This window comes from Fringilla coelebs, assembly GCF_963513975.1.
Source record: "Fringilla coelebs genome assembly, chromosome: 36".
Lineage (NCBI taxonomy): Eukaryota > Metazoa > Chordata > Aves > Passeriformes > Fringillidae > Fringilla > Fringilla coelebs.
In genome coordinates, this window is record NC_140062.1 from 873,248 (window position 1) to 893,704 (window position 20,457).

Sequence of the window (20,457 nt, forward strand, 5' to 3'; positions counted from 1 at the left end):
GGGGTTTGGTTCCGGTCCCGGGGTTCGGTCCCGGGGTTCAGTCCCGGGGGGTTCCGGGGTTCGGTCCCGGGGTTCGGTTCCGGTCCCGGGGTTCGGTCCCGGGGGGTTCCGGGGTTCGGTCCCGGGGTTCGGGCCGGTCCCGGGGTTCGGTGACGGCCCCGGGGCCCCCCCAGCTCCCGGCGCTGCTGCTGCTGCTGCTCGCGAGCGCGGGAGGGTCGGGAAAATCGGGAATTCCGGGAGATTCGGGAATTCCGGGAGCTCCGGGGATCCCGGCGGTCCCCGGAAGGAGCCGCGAGGAGCGCCCTGGTGAGTGCCGGCCTGGAGCCCATCCTAGTACGGACCAGTACGGACCAGTACGGACCAGTACGGACCAGTCCATCCCAGTTCCCTCCCAGTTTGGTTTTAGTCCCGCCCAGTCCCTCCCAGTATGTCCCAGTTCCCTCCCAGTCCATTCCAATCCCATCCCAGTCCCTCCCGATTCACTCCAAATCCCATCCCAGTCCATCCCAATCTCCTCCCAGTTCCTTCCCAGTCCGTCCCAATCCCTCCCAGTTCCCTCCCAGTCCATCCCAGTCCATCCCAGTCCCTCCCACTTTCCTCCCAGTCCATCCCAGTCCATCTCAATCCCCTCCCAGTCCATCCCAGTTCCATCCCAGTCCCTCCCGCTCCCTTCCAGCTCCCTCCCAGTCCATCCCAATCTATCCCAGTCCATCTCAGTTCTCTCCCAGTCCATCCCAGTTCTCTCCCAATCCATCCCAGTCCCTCCCAGCCCATCTCAATCCCTCCCAGTCCCTCCCAGTCCATCCCAGTCCATCCCAATCTATCCCAGTCCATCCCAGTCCCTCCCAGTCCCTCCCAGTCCCTCCCAGTTCCCTCCCACTCCCTCCCAGTCCCTCCCAATCCCTCCCAGTCCCTCCCAGTCCATCTCAATCCCCTCCCAGCCCATCCCAGTCCATCCCAGTCTATTTCAATCCCCTCCCAGTTCCATCCCAGTCCATCCCAGTCCCTCCCAGTTCATCCCAGTCCCTCCCAGTCCATCCCAGCCCATCCCATCCCAGTCCATCCCAGTCCATCCCAGTCCATCCCAATCTATCCCAATCTATCCCAGTCCCCTCCCAGTCCATCCCAGTCCCTCCCAGTCCCCTCCCAGTCCCTCCCAGTCCCTCCCAGTCCATCCCAGCCCATCTCAATCCCCTTCCAGCTCCCTCCCAGTCCCTCCCAGTCCATCCCAGTCCCTCCCAGTCCATCCCAGTCCCTCCCTCTCCCCCCAGCTCCCTCCCGCCCCCTCTCCCGCCGCCCCCGCTCCGTGGCCGCCTCCCGCTGGCTCCTCTGGGCTCCGTTCCGCGGCTCCGTCCCGCCCGACGCCGTCTCCAGCCCGAACCGCTCCCAGTCCCTCCCAGTCCATCCCAGTCCATCCCAGTTCCATCCCAGTGCCTCCCAGTCCATCCCAGTTCATCCCAGTTCCCTCCCAGTCCCTCCCAGTTTCCATCCCAGTTCCCTCCCAGTCCTATTCCAGTCCTTTCCCGGTCCCTCCCAGTCCATCCCAGTCCATTTCAATCCCCTCCCAGTTCCCTCCCAGTCCATCCCAGTTCCCTCCCAGCCCATCTCAATCCCCTCCCACTCCCTCCCAGTCCCTCCCAGTCCATCCCAGTTCCCTCTCAGTCCGTCCCAGTCCCTCCCAGTTCATCCCAGTCCCTCCCAGTCTATCCCAGTCCATCCCAGTCCCTCCCAGTCCATCCCAGTCCATCCCAGTCCCTCCCAGTTCCCTCCCAGCCCATCTCAATCCCCTCCTAGCCCATCCCAGTCCATCCCAGTCCATTTCAATCCCCTCCCAGTCCATCTCAGTCCCTCCCAGTCCCTCCCAGTCCCTCCCAGTTTCCATCCCAGTTCCCTCCCAGTCCCATTCCAGTCCTTTCCCGGACCCTCCCAGTCCCTCCCAGCCCATCCCAATCCCCTCCCAGTCCATCCCAGTCCATCCCAGTCCCCATCCATTCCAATCCCAGCCCATTTCAATCCCCTCCCAGCCCATCCCAGTCCATCCCAATCTATCCCAGTTCCATCCCAGTCCATCCCAATCTATCCCAGTCTCCTCCCAGTCCATCCCAGTCCATCCCAGTCCATCCCAGTCCATCCCAGTCCATCCCAGTCCATCCCAGTCCCTCCCAGTCCATCCCAGTCCCTCCCTCTCCCCCCCAGCTCCCTCCCGCCCCCTCTCCCGCCGCCCCCGCTCCGTGCCCGCCTCCCGCTGGCTCCTCTGGGCTCCGTTCCGCGGCTCCGTCCCTCCCGACGCCGTCTCCAGCCCGAACCGCTCCCAGTCCATCCCAGTCCATCCCAGTCCATCCCAGTTCATCCCAGTTCATCCCAGCCCATCCCAGTTCCCTCCCAGTCCCTCCCAGTTTCCATCCCAGTTCCCTCCCAGTCCCATTCCAGTCCTTTCCCGGTCCCTCGCAGTCCCTCCCAGCCCATCTCAATCCCCTCCCAATCCCCTCCCAGTCCATCCCAGTCCCTCCCAGTCCATCTCAATCCCCTCCTAGCCCATCCCAGTCCATCTCAATCCCCTCCCAGTCCCTCCCAGTCCATCCCAGTTCATCCCAGTCCATCCCAGTTCATCCCAGTCCATCCCAATCCCTCCCAGTTCATCTCAATCCCCTCCCAATCCCCTCCCAGTATATCCCAGTTCATCTCAATCCCCTCCCAGTTCCCTCCCAGTCCATCCCAGTTTCCATCCCAGTCCCTCCCAGTTCCATCCCAGTCCATCTCAATCCCCTCCCAGTCCCTCCCAGTCCCTCCCAGTCCATCCCAATCCCCTCCCAGTCCCTCCCAATTCCATCCCAGTCCCTCCCTCTCCCCCCAGCTCCCTCCCGCCCCCTCTCCCGCCGCCCCCGCTCCGTGCCCGCCTCCCGCTGGCTCCTCTGGGCTCCGTTCCGCGGCTCCGTCCCGCCCGACGCCGTCTCCAGCCCGAACCGCCGCTCGGGCCGCGCCGAGTTCGTGTGTTCCACGCGTGCCCGCGGCTGCAGCCTGGGCTCCTTCGATCCCTCCCGCGGCCCCTTCTGCTCCTTCCCGTGGAACGAGCGGGAGCTGCGCAGCTCCGACTTCCACCTCCTGCTCAACCCCGGCGGCTTCGAGGCGCTCGACTGGGCGGCCGCGTCCTTCGGTTCCGCTCCGCCGGGCGCCGTGGAGGGCTGCCCGCTGACCGACATCTTCGTGGGCCGCAGTCCCGAGGGGCTGGGCAAGGTGTCCCGGGAGCAGCAGGCGCTTTTCGTGGCCGTGGACGGCGAGGAGCTGTGGTACAAGTGGTACGAGGTGCTGGTGGTGCGCCAGGGCGCGGCGGGGCTCTCCATCGCCGACGTGTCCTACAACGGATCCGCGGCGGCGGAGAGCGCCGAACCGGCCGAGCTGGCGCGGACGGCGGCGAGGAACGGAGCCTGCGAGGCGGCCGCGGTCTGGGTGAGCCTGGAGGAGTCCGGCGAGGCGGAGCGGGGATGGAGCTCGGAGCTACCGGCGCTGGCGGCCGCCCGCGGGGTGCTCCGAGCGGCGCCGCTGCTGCTGACCGAGCGCGGCGGGTGGGAGGCGGGCAACGCCAGCTCGGTGCCGTGGGTCGGCGGCGCCGCCGTCACCGAGTTCGTGTCGAGGTCGCACCGGGTCCGGTTGGAGATCCCGGCGCGTTCCGAGTGCTCCGTGGTTCTCCGCGGGCTCCGGCGGCGGCTGCGGGTGCCGTTCCGGGCGAGGCTGACGCGGGAGTTCCGCTCGGGCCGCCCGCACCGCGTGGAGATCGCGGGCACGGCCTGGAGCACCGGGGTTACCGGAGCGCACGGCGAGCTCGGGGGATGCCGCCGCATCGCCGAGCTGCCGCCCTGCCCCGGGGAAACCGCGCGATTCTGATTTTATATCCCAAAAAATACCCCAAAATCCACGGGAATGCTCAGCTCCGGTGCGGGGGTTTGGGGTATAAAGGTGACCCCAAAATGCAGAAAATTTGGGTTCTGGTGGATTTTCGTTTTTTCGCCCTAAAAATCCAGCAGGAAACCCCCGGAATTCTGATTTTATCCCCCCAAAAAAACCCCAAATCCACGGGAATGTTCGGCTTTGGTGCGGGGAATTGGGGAATAAAGGTGACCCCAAAATGCAGGAAATAATTCTGGTGGAATTTCGTTTTTTCACCCTAAAAATCCAGCAGAAAATGGGGGTGAACCCCCGGAATTCTGATTTTATCCCCAAAAATCCGTGGGAACGCTCGGCTTTTGTGTGGGGTTTTGGGGTTTAAAGGTGATCCCAAAATGCAGGGAAATGGTTCTGGTGGAATTTCGTTTTTTCGCCCTAAAAATCCAGCAGGAAAATTGGGGTGAACCCCTGGAATTCTGATTTTATCCCAAAAAAAATCCCCAAAATCCGTGGGAACGCTCGGCTTTGGTGCGGGGGTTTGGGGCATAAAATTGACCCCAAAATGCAGAAAATTTGGATTCTGGTGGAATTTCGCTTTTTTGCCCCAAAAATCCAGCAGGAAACTGAGGGTGAACCCCTGGAATTCTGATTTTATCCCAAAAAAACCCCCCAAATCCACAAGAACGCTTTGCTTCAGCTTGGGGTTTTGGCGTTTTGGGGTTTCACGACATAAAATTGACCCCAAAATGCAGAAAATTTGGGTTCTGTTGGAATTTTGTTTTTTCGCCCCAAAAATCCAGCAGGAAACTGGGGGGGATCCCCTGGAATTCTGATTGTATCCCAAAAAAAACCACCCCAAAAATCCGTGGGAACGCTCAGTGGGGTTTTGGGGTTTTCTGGTTTTGCAGCATAAAATTGACCCCAAAATGCAGAAAATTTGGGTTCTGGTGGAATTTTGTTTTTTCGCCCTAAAATTCCAGCAGGAAACTGGGGGTGAACCCCTGGAATTCTGATTTTTTCCCCAAAAAAACCCCAAAAATCCCCAAAAAACCCCCAAAAATCCGTGGGAACGCTCGGCTTTGCTGCGGGGTTTTGGGGTTTTGGGGCATAAAATTGACCCCAAAATGCAGAAAATTTGGGTTCTGGTGGAATTTCGGGTTTTTTTCCCCAAAAATCTGACAAAAACAGCAGAAAGTCAGGAGAACCCTCAGGGCTTTTCCTGAAATCCAGGAAAATTTGAGTTTTGGAAGTTTTCTCCTGAAATCCAGGAAAAAACACGGGATTTGGGGTTTTTTTTCCTAAAACCGAGGAAAACCTTTGAATTTTGGTTTATTTTTTTTTAATTTTTAAACCCAAGAAAACCCTCAAATTTTGTTTTTTGTTTTTTTTTTTTTAATTTTTAAACCCAGGAACACCCTCGAGATTTGAGGATTTTTTTTTCCCTGAAACCCAGGAAAAACCTTTGAGTTTTGGTGTTTTTTTTTTTTTATTTTTAAACCCAAGAAAACCCTCGGGATTTGAGGATTTTTTAAATCCTGAAACCCAGGAAAAACCTTTGGGTTTCGAGGATTTTTTAAATTTTTAAACCCAAGAAAACCCTTGGGATTTGAGGATTTTTTTTTAATTTTTAAACCCAGGAAAACCCTCGGAATTTGAGGATTTTTAAAATTCTGAAACCCAGGAAAACCTTTGAGTTTTGAGGGTTTTTTTTAATTTTTAAACCCAAAAAACCCTCGAATTTTGGTTTTTTTTTTTTTATTTTTAAACCCAGGAAAACCTTTGGGTTTCGAGGATTTTTTTAATTTTTAAACACAAGAAAACCCTCGGGATTTGAGGATTTTTTTTAATTTTTAAACCCAGGAAAAACCTTTGGGTTTCGAGGATTTTTTTAATTTTTAAACCCAAGAAAACCCTCGGGATTTGAGGATTTTTTTTAATTTTTAAACCCAGGAAAAACCTTTGGGTTTCGAGGATTTTTAAAATTTTTAAACCCAAGAAAACCCTCGGGATTTGAGGATTTTTTTTATTCTATAAACCAGGAAAAACCTTTGAATTTTGAGGATTTTTTAAATTTTTAAACCCAAAAAACCCCTCGAGTTTTGTGGGTTTTTTTTTAATTTTTACACCCAGGAAAATCCGTGAAATTTGGGAAATTTTTTTTCCTGAAACCCAGGAAAAACCTTTGGATTTCGAGGATTTTTTCATTCTGAACCCCAGGAGATCCCTTGGATTTGAGGTTTTATTTCCTGAAATCCCTCAGGGTTTGGGGAGATTTTAATCTGAAATCGCTGGGTTTAGGCTTTCTCCTGAATTTCTGGTTTTCCTCCCATATTTTTGGGTTTTTTCTCCCATATTTTTGGTTTTTTTCTCCCATATTTTTGGTTTTTTTCTCCCATATTTTTGGTTTTTTTCTCCCATATTTTTGGGTTTTTCTCCCATATTTTTGGGTTTTCTTCCTGTATTTTTTGGTTTTTTTTTTTTCCCATATTTTCGATTTTCTCCCAGAATTTTAATTTTCCTCCCATTTTTGGCTTTTTTTTCTCCCACATTTTTGGTTTTCCTCCCATATTTTTGATTTTCCTCCCATATTTTTGGTTTTCTTCCTTTATTTTGGGGGTTTTCTCCCATATTTTTGTTTTTCTACCAGAATTTTGATTTTCCTCCCATTTTTTGGATTTTCTCCCCTATTTTTGATTTTTCTCCCCTATTTTTGATTTTCCACCCCTATTTTTGATTTTCCACCTCTATTTTTGCTTTTCCTCCCATTTTTTTGGGTTTTCTCTCATATTTTTGATTTTCCTCCCATATTTTTGCTTTTTCTCCCATATTTTTGCTTTTCTTCCTTTATTTTTGGGGATTTCTCCCATATTTTTGGTTTTTTCTCATGCATTTTTTGTTTTCCTCCCACATTTTTGGTTTTCCTCCCACATTTTTGGTTTTCCTCCTGTATTTTTGGTTTTTCTCCCCCATTTTTGGCTTTTTTCCCCCATTTTTGGTTTTCCTCCCCCATTTTTGGCTTTTCTCCCCCATTTTTGGCTTTTCTCCCCCATTTTTGGCTTTTCTCCCCTATTTTTGGCTTTTCTCCCCCGTTTTTCCTTTTCCTGGCACACCCTTCATCCCTGTGACGTTTTCCACCTGAATTTCCCATTTTCACCAAAAAACAGATTTTGGAAGCAAAGGAAAAACGAGAAAAAATCCCCAAAAAAGGAATTCAAAGGGATCTTGGGGTGGGATGTCCTGAGGGAGCTCAGGAGGGGAAAAAAATCCCAAAATTCAGGGAAAAAATCCAATTCCAAATTGGGGGGTGGGGGGATGTTCGGGATTTTGGGGTGGTGGGATTGAGGGAGGGGTTGGGGGTGCTGGAATTCTCGGGGGGTGCAGGGAGGGAGGGATTTGGGGAGACCCCAAACTGGGGGGGGGGGGGAAGCAGGAATTTGGGGAGGCCCCGAATTTCCTGGGAGGGGGAAGAAAGGGATTGAGGGGATTTTGTGGGGAAATGGGATCGTGGAGCCACCAGGGGATGGGGGATGTCCCATAAACCATGTGGGATCTCTGGGAGCTGGGAATAGGATCATGGAGCCACCAGGGGATGGGGGATGTCCCATGAACCATCCTGGATCCCCAGGAGCTGGGAATGGGATAAAGGAGCCACCTGGGGATGGGGGATGTCCCACAGCCCATCCTGGATCCTCAGGAGCTGGGAATGGGATTGTGGAGCCACCAGGGGATGGGGGATGTCCCATAAACCATGTGGGATCTCTGGGAGCAGGGAATGGGATAAAGGAGCCACCAGGGGATGGGAGACACCAAACACCAGCTCAAGTCCAACTTCATCCATGTTTGAGCCACCTCAGGACAGTTCTAGAGCCACCAGGCCATGAGGGATGTCCCACAGCCATGTGGGATCTTTGGGAGCTGGGAATGGGATCGTGGAGCCACCAGGGGATGGGGGATGTCCCACAGCCCATCCTGCATCACCAGGAACGGGACCATGGAGCCACCAGGGGATGGGAGACACCAAACACCAGCTCAAGTCCATCCTCATCCATGTTTGAGCCACCTCAGGAGAATCCTGAAGCCACTGGGTCATGGGAGACATCAATCCCAGCCATGGGCGACCTCTGGGAGCTGGGATGGGATCATGGAGCCACCAGGGGATGAGGGATGTCCCACAAACCATGTGGGATCCCCAGGAGTTGGGAATGGGATCACGGAGACACCAAACACCAGCTCATGTCCATCCTCATCCATGTCTGAGCCACCTCAGGAGAATCCTGAAGCCACCAGGGGATGGGGGATGTCCCATGAGCCATGTGGGATCTTTGGGAGCTGGGAATGGGACCATGGAGCCACCAGGGGATGATGGGGGATGTCCCACAGCCCATCCTGGATCCCCAGGAGCTGGGAATGGGATCACGGAGACACCAAACACCAGCTCATTTCCATCCTCACCCATGTTTGAGCTGCTTCAGGAGAATCCTGGGGCCACCAGGGGATGGGGGATGTCCCATAAACCGTGTGGGATCTCTGGGAGCTGGAATGGGATCACGGAGACACCAAACACCAGCTCACCTCCACCCTCACCCACGTTTGACCCACCACTCCCTTTCCCCCACCCCTCTCCCCTCTCCACCCCCGTACCCCCCTCACCCTCGGGGGGTCTCCCCTCCTCTCCCACCCCTCCACCCTCACTTATCCCTCCCCGCCGCCCTCCCGTGGGTGCGGCCGTGCCGCGCCAGCGAGGATTTGTTGCTGAAGCTCTTCCCGCAGCGGCCGCAGGGGAAGGGCCGCTCCCCGGTGTGCGAGCGCCGGTGCACCGTCAGGTCCGCCAGGTACTTGAAGCTCTTCCCGCAGGCGGGGCAGGGGTAGGGCCGCTCCCCGCTGTGGCTGCGCCGGTGCATGCTCAGGTTGGACTGCTGGCTGAAGCGCTTCCCGCAGGCCGGGCAGGGGTAGGGCCGCTCCCCGGTGTGCGAGCGCCGGTGCTTGCTCAGGTCCGAGGGGTTGGTGAAGCTTTTCCCGCAGTGCCCGCAGCCGTAGGGCCGCTCCCCGGTGTGCAGCCGCCGGTGCGTGGTCAGCGTGCTCAGGTGGCCGAAGCGCTTCCCGCAGTGGCCGCAGCCGTAGGGTTTGGCCCCGCTGTGGGTCCGCTCGTGGGTCCGCAGGTGAGTCAGGCGGGCGAAGCTCTTCCCGCACTGCCCGCACGGGAACGGCCGCGACGGGAGCGGCACCGGGGATGATGCGGTACCGGGACCGGTAACGGGACCGGAGGGGTCGGGGCGGGCTCGGCGGCGCTGGGGTGCGGGGGTGGTCGGTGGGACAGGAACGGGCGGGTCCGGGGTTGTGGTGGGATCTGCGGGGAGAGAAGGAAGAGGGGTGGTTCGTGATGGGGAAAGGCGGATCCGGGGTCGTGGTGGGGAGAGGAGAAGGAAAGGAGGAGGTTCGGGATGGGGAAAGGCGGGATCGGGTTCGGGGTGGGATCTGCGGGGAGAGGAGAAGGAAAGGGGGGGGTTCGGAATCGGGAAAGGTGGGATCGGGCTCGGGGTGGGGAGAGAAGGAACAGGGGGAGTTCGGGATGGGGAAGGGGAGGATCCGGGCTCGGGGTGGGGAGAGGAGAAGGAAAAGGGGAGTTCAGGATGGGGAAAGGCAGGATCGGGGTCGGGGTGGGATCTGCGGGGTGAGGGGAAGGAACAGAGAGGGTTCCGAATAGGGAAGGGCGGGATCGGGGTCGTGGTGGGGAGAGGAGAAGGAACAGGGGGGGTTCGGGATGGGGAAAGGCGGGATCGGGGTCGGGGTGGAGAGAGGAGAAGGAACAGGGGGGTTCGGGATGGGGAAAGGCGGGATCGGGGTCGTGGTGGGATCTGCCGGGAGAGGAGAAGGAACGGGGGGGGTTCGGGATGGGGAAAGGCGGGATCGGGGTCGTGGTGGGGAGAGGAGAAGGAAAAGGGGAGTTCGGGATGGGGAAGGGGCGGATCCGGGGTCGGGGTGGGGAGAGGAGAAGGAAAAGGGGGGTTCGGGATGGGGAAAGGCAGATCCGGGATCGTGGTGGGGAGAGGGGAAGGAAAAGGGGGGTTCCAGATGGGGAAAGGCGGGATCGGGGTCGGGGTGGGATCTGCGGGGAGAGGAGAAGGAAAAGGGGGGGTTCGTGATAGGGAAAGGCGGGATCGGGGTAGGATCTGCGGGGAGAGAAGGAAAAGGGGTGGTTCGTGATGGGGAAAGGCGGGATCGGGGTCGTGGTGGGGAGAGGAGAAGGAACAGGGACGGGTTCGTGATGGGGAAAGGCGGATCCGGGATCGTGGTGGGGAGAGGAGAAGGAACAGAGGGGGTTCGGGATGGGGAAGGGGCGGATCCGGGGTCGTGATGGGGAGAGGAGAAGGAAAAGGGGGGTTCCAGATGGGGAAGGGGAGGATCAGGGTCGTGGTGGGATCTGCGGGGAGAGGAGAAGGAACAGGGGGGGTTCGGGATGGGGAAAGGCGGGATCGGGACAGTCCGGGACCCATCGGGGGTGGGGAGGGTCCGGTTCGGACCGCGGGGCAAAGAAATTCACCCGTGGGGGGGGAATCGGGACAACGGGGAGGGGAGAGATCGAGAAAGGGGGTTTGGAACACTTTGGGATGGTTTGGAGCTCCCTGAGATGGTTTGGAGCTCATGGAGATGGTTTGGAGCTCCCTGAGATGGTTTGGAGCTCCCTGAGATGGTTTGGAGCTCATGGAGATGGTTTGGAGCTCCCTGAGATGGTTTGGAGCTCATGGAGATGGTTTGGAGCTCCCTGAGATGGTTTGGAGCTCATGGAGATGGTTTGGAGCTCTCTGAGATGGTTTGGAGCCCCCTGAGATGGTTTGGAGCTCTCTGAGATGGTTTGGAGCTCCCTGAGATGGTTTGGAGCTCATGGAGATGGTTTGGAGCTCCCTGAGATGGTTTGGAGCTCATGGAGATGGTTTGGAGCTCCCTGAGATGGTTTGGAGCTCATGGAGATGGTTTGGAGCTCTCTGAGATGGTTTGGAGCCCCCTGAGATGGTTTGGAGCTCTCTGAGATGGTTTGGAGCTCCCTGAGATGGTTTGGAGCCCATGGAGATGGTTTGGAGCTCCCTGAGATGGTTTGGAGCTCATGGAGATGGTTTGGAGCTCTCTGAGATGGTTTGGAGCTCTCTGAGATGGTTTGGAGCCGATGGAGAAGGTTTGGAGCCCATGGAGATGGTTTGGAGCCCCCTGAGATGGTTTGGAGCCCTCTGAGATGGTTTGGAGCTCATGGAGATGGTTTGGAGCTCTCTGAGATGGTTTGGAGCTCATGGAGATGGTTTGGAGCCCATGGAGATGGTTTGGACCTCATGGAGATGGTTTGGAGCTCATGGAGATGGTTTGGAGCTCTCTGAGATGGTTTGGAGGCCATGGAGATGGTTTGGAGCTCCCTGAGATGGTTTGGAGCTCATGGAGATGGTTTGGAGCTCTCTGAGATGGTTTGGAGCTCTCTGAGATGGTTTGGAGCTCTCTGAGATGGTTTGGAGCCCTCTGAGATGGTTTGGAGCTCTCTGAGATGGTTTGGAGCCCATGGAGATGGTTTGGAGCTCCCTGAGATGGTTTGGAGCTCTCTGAGATGGTTTGGAGCTCTCTGAGATGGTTTGGAGCCCCCTGAGATGGTTTGGAGCTCTCTGAGATGGTTTGGAGCCCATGGAGATGGTTTGGAGCTCTCTGAGATGGTTTGGAGCCCCCTGAGATGGTTTGGAGCCCCCTGAGATGGTTTGGAGCCCCCTGAGATGGTTTGGAGCTCTTTGAGATGGTTTGGAGCCCCCTGACATGGTTTGGAGCCCATGGAGATGGTTTGGAGCTCTCTGAGATGGTTTGGAGCTCTCTGAGATGGTTTGGAGCTCTCTGAGATGGTTTGGAGCTCCCTGAGATGGTTTGGAGCCCCCTGAGATGGTTTGGAGCCCCCTGAGATGGTTTGGAGCTCTCTGAGATGGTTTGGAGCTCATGGAGATGGTTTGGAGCCCATGGAGATGGTTTGGAGCCCCATGAGATGGTTTGGAGCCCCCTGAGATGGTTTGGAGCCCATGGAGATGGTTTGGAGCTCTCTGAGATGGTTTGGAGCTCTCTGAGATGGTTTGGAGCTCTCTGAGATGGTTTGGAGCTTATGGAGATGGTTTGGAGCTCTCTGAGATGGTTTGGAGCTCATGGAGATGGTTTGGAGCTCTCTGAGATGGTTTGGAGCTCTCTGAGATGGTTTGGAGCCCATGGAGATGGTTTGGAGCTCTCTGAGATGGTTTGGAGCTCTCTGAGATGGTTTGGAGCTCTCTGAGATGGTTTGGAGCCCCCTGAGATGGTTTGGAGCTCTCTGAGATGGTTTGGAGCCCCCTGAGATGGTTTGGAGCTCTCTGAGATGGTTTGAGCCCATGGAGATGGTTTGGAGCTCTCTGAGATGGTTTGGAGCTCTCTGAGATGGTTTGGAGCTCATGGAGATGGTTTGGAGCCCCCTGAGATGGTTTGGAGCTCTCTGAGATGGTTTGGAGCTCATGGAGATGGTTTGGAGCTCATGGAGATGGTTTGGAGCCCCCTGAGATGGTTTGGAGCTCATGGAGATGGTTTGGAGCCCATTGAGATGGTTTGGAGCTCTCTGAGATGGTTTGAAGCTCTCTGAGATGGTTTGGAGCTCTCTTAGATGGTTTGGAGCTCATGGAGATGGTTTGGAGCTCATGGAGATGGTTTGGAGCTCTCTCAGATGGTTTGGAGCTCTCTGAGATGGTTTGTAGCTCTCTGAGATGGTTTGGAGTCCCCTGAGATGGTTTGGAGCTCTCTGAGATGGTTTGGAGTCCCCTGAGATGGTTTGGAGCTCTCTGAGATGGTTTGGAGCTCTCTTAGATGGTTTGGAGCTCTCTCAGATGGTTTGGAGCTCTCTGAGATGGTTTGGAGTCCCCTGAGATGGTTTGGAGCCCCATGAGATGGTTTGGAGCCCCCTGAGATGGTTTGGAGCTCTCTGAGATGGTTTGGAGCCCCCTGAGATGGTTTGGAGCTCTCTGAGATGGTTTGGAGCTCTCTGAGATGGTTTGGAGCTCTCTGAGATGGTTTGGAGCTCATGGAGATGGTTTGGAGCTCTCTGAGATGGTTTGGAGCTCATGGAGATGGTTTGGAGCTCTCTGAGATGGTTTGGAGCTCATGGAGATGGTTTGGAGCTCATGGAGATGGTTTGGAGCTCTCTGAGATGGTTTGGAGCTCTCTGAGACGGTTTGGAGCCCATGGAGATGGTTTGGAGCTGTCTGAGATGGTTTGGAGCCCCCTGAGAAGGTTTGGAGCCCCCTGAGATGGTTTGGAGCTCTCTGAGATGGTTTGGAGCCCTCTGAGATGGTTTGGAGCTCTCTGAGATGGTTTGGAGTCCCCTGAGATGGTTTGGAGCTCTCTGAGATGGTTTGGAGCTCTCTGAGATGGTTTGGAGCTCTCTGAGATGGTTTGGAGCTCTCTGAGATGGTTTGGAGCCCCCTGAGATGGTTTGGAGCTCTCTGAGATGGTTTGGAGCTCATGGAGATGGTTTGGAGCCCATGGAGATGGTTTGGAGCTCTCTGAGATGGTTTGGAGCTCTCTGAGATGGTTTGGAGCTCATGGAGATGGTTTGGAGCTCTCTGAGATGGTTTGGAGCTCATGGAGATGGTTTGGAGCCCCCTGAGATGGTTTGGAGCCCCCTGAGATGGTTTGGAGCCCCCTGAGATGGTTTGGAGCCCCCTGAGATGGTTTGGAGCCCCCTGAGATGGTTTGGAGCTCTCTGAGATGGTTTGGAGCTCATGGAGATGGTTTGGAGCCCATGGAGATGGTTTGGAGCCCCCTGAGATGGTTTGGAGCTCTCTGAGATGGTTTGGAGCCCATGGAGATGGTTTGGAGCTCTCTGAGATGGTTTGGAGCCCTCTGAGATGGTTTGGAGCTCTCTGAGATGGTTTGGAGCTCCTGGAGATGGTTTGGAGCTCTCTGAGATGGTTTGGAACTCTCTGAGATGGTTTGGAGCTCTCTGAGATGGTTTGGAGCCCCCTGAGATGGTTTGGAGCCCCCTGAGATGGTTTGGAGCCCCCTGAGATGGTTTGGAGCCCCCTGAGATGGTTTGGAGCCCCCTGAGATGGTTTGGAGCTCATGGAGATGGTTTGGAGCTCATGGAGATGGTTTGGAGCTCTCTGAGATGGTTTGGAGCTCATGGAGATGGTTTGGAGCTCTCTGAGATGGTTTGGAGCTCTCTGAGATGGTTTGGAGCTCCCTGAGATGGTTTGGAGCCCCCTGAGATGGTTTGGAGCTCTCTGAGATGGTTTGGAGCTCTCTGAGATGGTTTGGAGCTCCCTGAGATGGTTTGGAGCCCCCTGAGATGGTTTGGAGCCCCCTGAGATGGTTTGGAGCCCCCTGAGATGGTTTGGAGCTCTCTGAGATGGTTTGGAGCTCTCTGAGATGGTTTGGAGCTCATGGAGATGGTTTGGAGCTCTCTGAGATGGTTTGGAGCTCATGGAGATGGTTTGGAGCTCCCTGAGATGGTTTGGAGCCCCCTGAGATGGTTTGGAGCTCTCTGAGATGGTTTGGAGCTCATGGAGATGGTTTGGAGCTCCCTGAGATGGTTTGGAGCTCTCTGAGATGGTTTGGAGCTCTCTGAGATGGTTTGGAGCTCATGGAGATGGTTTGGAGCTCATGGAGATGGTTTGGAGCTCTCTGAGATGGTTTGGAGCTCTCTGAGATGGTTTGGAGCCCCCTGAGATGGTTTGGAGCCCATGGAGATGGTTTGGAGCTCTCTGAGATGGTTTGGAGACCCCTGAGATGGTTTGGAGCTCTCTGAGATGGTTTGGAGCCCCCTGAGATGGTTTGGAGCTCTCTGAGATGGTTTTAACCCAGGAAATGTTTTTTTCACCCCAAAAGTTGTTGTTTGTCCCTCTGAGATGGTTTTATGCCCAAAGGGTTGGGGTTTTTCCCAGGATTTGGGGTTTTGCCTCCATTGAGGTGGTTTGTGACCTCAGGATTGAGGTTTTTGATGCAGAATTTGGGTTTTGGACCACTGAGATGGATTTTGACCCCAGGATTTGGGGTTTTGACCCCAGGATTTGGGGTTTTGGTCCTCTGAGGTTGTTGTTTACCCCAGGATTTGGGGTTCTGACCCCAGGATTTGGGATTTTCCTCCACTGAATTTTGTTTTTCCCCCAGGATTTGGGGTTTTTCACCCCAGGATTGGGGTTTTTGCTCCACTGAGTTTTGTTTTCCCCCGCAGGATTTGGGTTTTTGGTCCTCTGAGGTTGTTTTTGATCCCAGAATTTCGGGTTTTCACCCCAGGATTTGCGATTTTCACCCCAGGGTTTGGGATTTTTACTCCAGAATTTGGGATTTTTTCCCCCAGGATTTGGGATTTTCCTCCGCTGAGTTTTGTTTTTCCCCCCAGGATTTGGGTTCTGGCCCCACTGAGACCATCCTGACCCCCACCCCATTTTTGGGGTCCCTGAGATGATTCCTGGGTCCCTCCCCACCCCCACCCCGTTTTTGGGGTCCCTGAGATGATTCCCCACCCCCTCCCCGTTCCCCCTCCCCGTTTTTGGGGTCCCCACCCCCTCCCCGCCCCCACCCCGGTACCTCCTTCCCGCGGCTCCTCCTCCTCCTCCTCCTCCCGGGGGGGCTCCGATGGGGGGCTCGGGGGGACCCCCAAAGCTCCGGGGGGCTGCAGCTCCTCGAGCTTCACCCGCACGGTCACCTGGGGACAGCGAGAGTCGGGGGACCCGGCACCCCAAAAGGGTTTGGGGCTGGGGACCCCAAAAGGGTTTGGGGGCTGGTGACACCCAAAAGGGGATTTGGGTGCTGGGGACCCCCAAAAACTCCAGAAGGGTTTGGGTGCTGGGTACCCCCGAAAGGGTTTGGGGACTGGGGACCCCAAAAGGGGTTTGGGTGCTGGGGACCCCAAAAGGGGAATTTGGGTGCTGGGGACCCCAAAAGGATTTGGGTGCTGGGGACCCCCAAAAGGGATTTGGGTGCTGGGGACCCCCAAAAGCTGCAGAGGGGATTTGGGTTTTGGGCACCCCCAAAAGGGTTTGTGTGTTGGGGACCCCAAAAGGGTTTGGGGGCTGGGGACCCCCAAAAACTCCAGAAGGACTTGGGTGCTGGGGACCCCAAAAGGGGATTTGGGTGCTGGGGACCCCCAAAAGCTTCAGAAGGGTTTGGGTGCTGGGGACCCCCAAAAGGGTTTGGGTGCTGGGGACCCCCAAAAGGGGATTTGGGTGCTGGGGACCCCAAAAGGATTTGGGTGCTGGGGACCCCCAAAGGGGATTTGTGTGCTGGGGAACCCAAAAGAGAATTTGGATGCTGGGGACCCCCAAAGGATTTGGGTGCTGGGGACCCCCGAAAGGGGATTTGGGTGCTGGGGACCCCCAAAAACTCCATAAGGGTTTGGGGTGCTGGGGACCCCAAAAGGGTTTGGGTGCTGGGGACCCCAAAAGGGAATTTGGGTGCTGGGGACCCCAAAAGGGAATTTGGGTGCTGGGGACCCCAAAAGCTGCACAGGGGATTTGGGTGCTGGGGACCCCAAAAGGCTCCAGAAGGGTTTGGGTGCTGGGGACCCCAAAGGATTTGGGTGCTGGGGACCCCCAAAAGGGTTTGGGTGCTGGGGACCCCAAAGGATTTGGGTGCTGGGGACCCCCAAAAGCTGCAGAAGGGTTTGGATGCTGGGGACCCCCAAAGGGTTTGGGTGCTGGGGACCCCCAAGGGGATTTGGGTGCTGGGGACTCCAAAAGGGGATTTGGGTGCTGGGGACCCCCAAAAGGGTTTGGGTGTTGGGGACCCCCAAAAGGGGATTTTGGGGTCAGGGAACCCCTAAAAGCTGCAGAGGGGATTTGGGTGCTGGGGATCCCCTGAGGGGATTTGGGTGCCCAGGACCCCCAAAAGATGCCGGGGGATTCTGAGTTCCCAAGACCCCCAAAAGCTGCTGTGGGCTTTGGGGTTCCCAGGACCCCCAAAAGATCCTGGGGGGTTTTGGGTTCCCAGGACCCCCAAAAGCTGCTGTGGGCTTTGGGGTTCCCAGGACCCCCAAAAGATCCTGGGGGGGTTGGGGTTCCCAGGACCCCCAAAAGATCCTGTGGGGTTTGGGGTTCCCAAGACCCCCAAAAGATCCTGGGGGGTTTTGGGTTCCCAGGATCCCCAGAGGGGATTCTGGGGCCCAGGACCCCCTAAAGCTCCTGAGGGAATTTGGGTGCTGGAGATCCCCAAAAGGGTTTTGGGTGCCCCAAAAAGCTGCCAAGGGGATTTAGGCACCCACAAGCCCCTTTCCACCCTCAATTTTGGGTTTTTTTCCCTGGGAATGAGCAGGGATGGTTTGGAGTGGGAGGAATGTAAGAACACCCCAAAATCCAGACCCTCTCCCACCTCCTCTCCTGGTGCCCTGAACCCCAAAAAGCTGCCAAGGGGATTTAGGCACCCACGAGCCCCTTTCCAGCCTGAATTTTGGTTTTTTTTCCCCGGGAATGAGCCCAGACTCCCCCAGCAGGGATGGAAGGAACCCCCGGGGGGGATCGATCATTCCCAATTTCGGGGTGAACACCCCAAAATCCAGACCCTCTCCCTCATCTTCCAAGGGGATTTAGGCACCCACGAGCCCCTTTCCAGCCTCAATTTTGGGTTTTTTCCCTGGGAATGAGCCCAGCCTCCCCCAGCAGGGATGGGAGGAACACAAGGGGGGGATCGATTATTCCAAATTTAGGGGAATTTCCCCAAACTCCCTTTTGGAATCCCACATCCAGACCCTCTCCCACCTGCTCTCCTGGTGCCCTGAACCCCAAAAAGCTGCCAAGGGGATTTAGGCACCCATGAGCCCCTTTCCAGCCCCAATTTTGGGTTTTTTGGGGTTTTTTTTTGGAATGAGCAGGGATAGGACAGAGAGGAAGGAATGGAAGGGGGGGGCCAATTATCCCAAATTTGGGGAAATTCCCCCAAACTCCTTTTTGGAACCCCGTATCCAGACCCTCTCCCACCTCTTCCAAAGGGATTTAGGCACCCACAAGCCCCTTTCCAGCCCCAATTTTGGGTTTTTTCCCCGGGAATGAGCCCGGCCTCCCCCAGCAGGGATGGAAGGAACCCCCGGGGGGGATCGATCATTCCCAATTTGGGGTGAGCACCCCAAAATCCAGACTCTCTCCCACCTCTCCCAAGGGGATTTAGGCACCCACAAGCCCCTTTCCAGCCTGAATTTTGGGTTTTTTTCCCTGGGAATGAGCAGGGATGGTTTGGAGTGGGAGGAATGGAAGAACACCCCAAAATCCAGACCCTCTCCCACCTGCTGTCCTGGTGCCCTGAACCCCAAAAAGCTGCCAAGGGGATTTAGGCCCCCACGAGCCCCTTTCCAGCCCCAATTTTGGGTTTTTCTCCCCAGGAATGAGCAGGGGTGGTTTGGAGTGGGAGGAACACAAGGGGGGGATCGATCATTCCCAATTTGGGGGTGAACACCCCAAAATCCAGAGCCTCTCCCTCATCTTCCAAGGAGATTTAGGCACCCACAAGCCCCTTTCCAGCCCCAATTTTGGGTTTTTCCCCAGGAATGAGCCCAGACTCCCCCAGCAGGGATGGAAGGAACCCCCGGGGGGGATCGATCATTCCCAATTTGGGGGTGAACACCCCAAAATCCAGACCCTCTCCCAAGGAGATTTAGGTACCCACGAGCCCCTTTCCACCCTCAATTTTGGGGTTTTTCTGCCCGGGAATGAGCAGGGCCGTCTTGCCGCGGGAGGAACACCCGGGGGGGGGATCGATTATCCCCAATTTGGGGGTGAACACCCCAAAATCCAGACCCTCTCCCACCTGCTGTCCTGGTGCCCTGAACCCCAAAAAGCTGCCAAGGAGATTTAGGCACCCACGAGCCCCTTGCCAGCCCCAATTTTGGGTTTTTTGGGGTTTTTTTTTTTGGAATGAGCAGGGATAGGACAGAGAGAAAGGAATGGAAGGGGGGGGGGATCAATTGATCAATTATTCCCAAACTGGGGGAATTCCCCCAAATTCCCTTTTGGAATCCCATATCCAGACCCTCTCCCACCTCTCCCAAGGGGATTTAGGCACCCACGAGCCCCTTTCCAGCCTGAATTTTGGGTTTTTTTCCCTGGGAATGAGCAGGGACGGTTTGGAGTGGGAGGAACACAAGGGGGGGGACCAGTAATTCCCAATTTCGGGGTGAACACCCCAAAATCCAGACCCTCTCCACCTCTCCCAAGGGGATTTAGGCACCCACAAGCCCCTTTCCAGCCTCAGTTTTGGGTTTTTTCCCTGGGAATGAGCAGGGATGGTTTGGAGTGGGAGGAACACAAGGGGGGGGGATCAATTATTCCAAATTTCGAGGATTTCCCCCAAACTCCCTCTCGGAACCCCGTATCCAGAGCCTCTCCCACCTCTTCCAAGGGGATTTAGGCACCCACGAGCCCCTTTCCAGCCTGAATTTTGGGGTTTTTTCCTAGGAATGAGCAGGAATGAGATGGAATGGGAGGAATGGAAGAACACCCCAAAATCCAGACCCTCTCCCACCTCCTCTCCTGGTGCTCAGGACCCCAAAAAGCTGCCAAGGGGATTTAGGCACCCACGAGCCCCTTTCCAGCCCCAATTTTGGGTTTTTCCCTGGGAATGAGCCCAGACTCCCCCAGCAGGGATGGAAGGAACCCCGGGGAGGGATGGATCACTCCCAATTTTGGGTCTCCATCCCCAATCCCCACCTGCCGCTCCCCGGGCCGGGCCGGCTCCCGCTGGAACCGCTCGGCCAGCGCCACGGCCTGCGCGCCGGACTCGGGGTGCCGCACCCAGACCCAGCTCTGGATCTCCTCGGGGAGGATGCTCAGGAACTGCTCCAGCACCAGCAGCTCCATCATCTGCTCCTTGCTGCGCTCCTCGGGCCGCAGCCAGCGCCGCGACAGCTCCCGCAGCCGCCGCCACGCCTCCCGCGGGCCCGCCGCCTCCTGGTACCGGAACTGCCGGAACCGGAGCCGCCGCTGCTCCGCGCCCGAGCCGCCGGGACCGCCCGGACCGCCCGGAGCGACCGGACCGACCGAGCCGCCCGGAGAGCCCGGAGCGACCGGACCGACCGGAGAGCCCGGACCGACCGGAGAGCCCGGAGAGCCCGGACCGACCGGACCGACCGGAGAGCCCGGACCGACCGGACCGACCGGAGAGCCCGGACCGACCGGACCGCCCGGAGGGGCGGGGGGCGCCGCCGGGGCGCGGCAAGGAGGGAGGGGAGGGGGCGGCTCCATCCTGCCCCGCCGAGGGTCTGCGGAGGGAGGGAGGGAGGGGTGAAGGAGGGACCCCCACCCAAATTAACACCCCCAGGATTAGGGATCCCTCGCGGGGTGAAGGAGGGACCCCCACCCAAATTAACCCCCCCCCGGTATTAGGGATCCCTCCCGGGGTGAAGGAGGGACCCCCACCCAAATTAACGCCCCCCAGGATTAGGGATCCCTCCCGGGGTGAAGGAGGGACCCCCACCCAAATTAACCCCACCAGGATTGGGGATCCCTCGCGGGGTGAAGGAGGGACCCCCACCCAAATTAACGCCCCCCAGGATTAGGGATCCCTCCTGGGGTGAAGGAGGGACCCCCACCCAAATTAACCCCCCCAGGA

The 20,457-nt window shown here is 56.7% G+C and overlaps 2 protein-coding genes across 2 annotated transcripts; one reads left to right on the forward strand and one right to left on the reverse strand.

Annotated features, from left to right (window-relative positions):
• Positions 1-2,868: 2,868 nt before the first annotated feature.
• Positions 2,869-3,882, forward strand: LOC311164759 (natterin-3-like; the record flags this gene model as incomplete). The annotated part of the gene is made up of 1 exon (XM_084224339.1): positions 2,869-3,882. A coding segment is annotated over one exon (1,014 nt), but the record flags the coding sequence as incomplete, so codon positions are not given.
• Positions 3,883-8,570: 4,688 nt separating this feature from the next.
• Positions 8,571-19,937, reverse strand: LOC311164760 (zinc finger and SCAN domain-containing protein 16-like; the record flags this gene model as incomplete). The annotated part of the gene is made up of 3 exons (XM_084224340.1): positions 8,571-9,229; positions 15,451-15,568; positions 19,557-19,937. Coding segments are annotated over 3 exons (1,158 nt in total), but the record flags the coding sequence as incomplete, so codon positions are not given.
• Between the last annotated feature and the right edge of the window lie 520 nt (positions 19,938-20,457).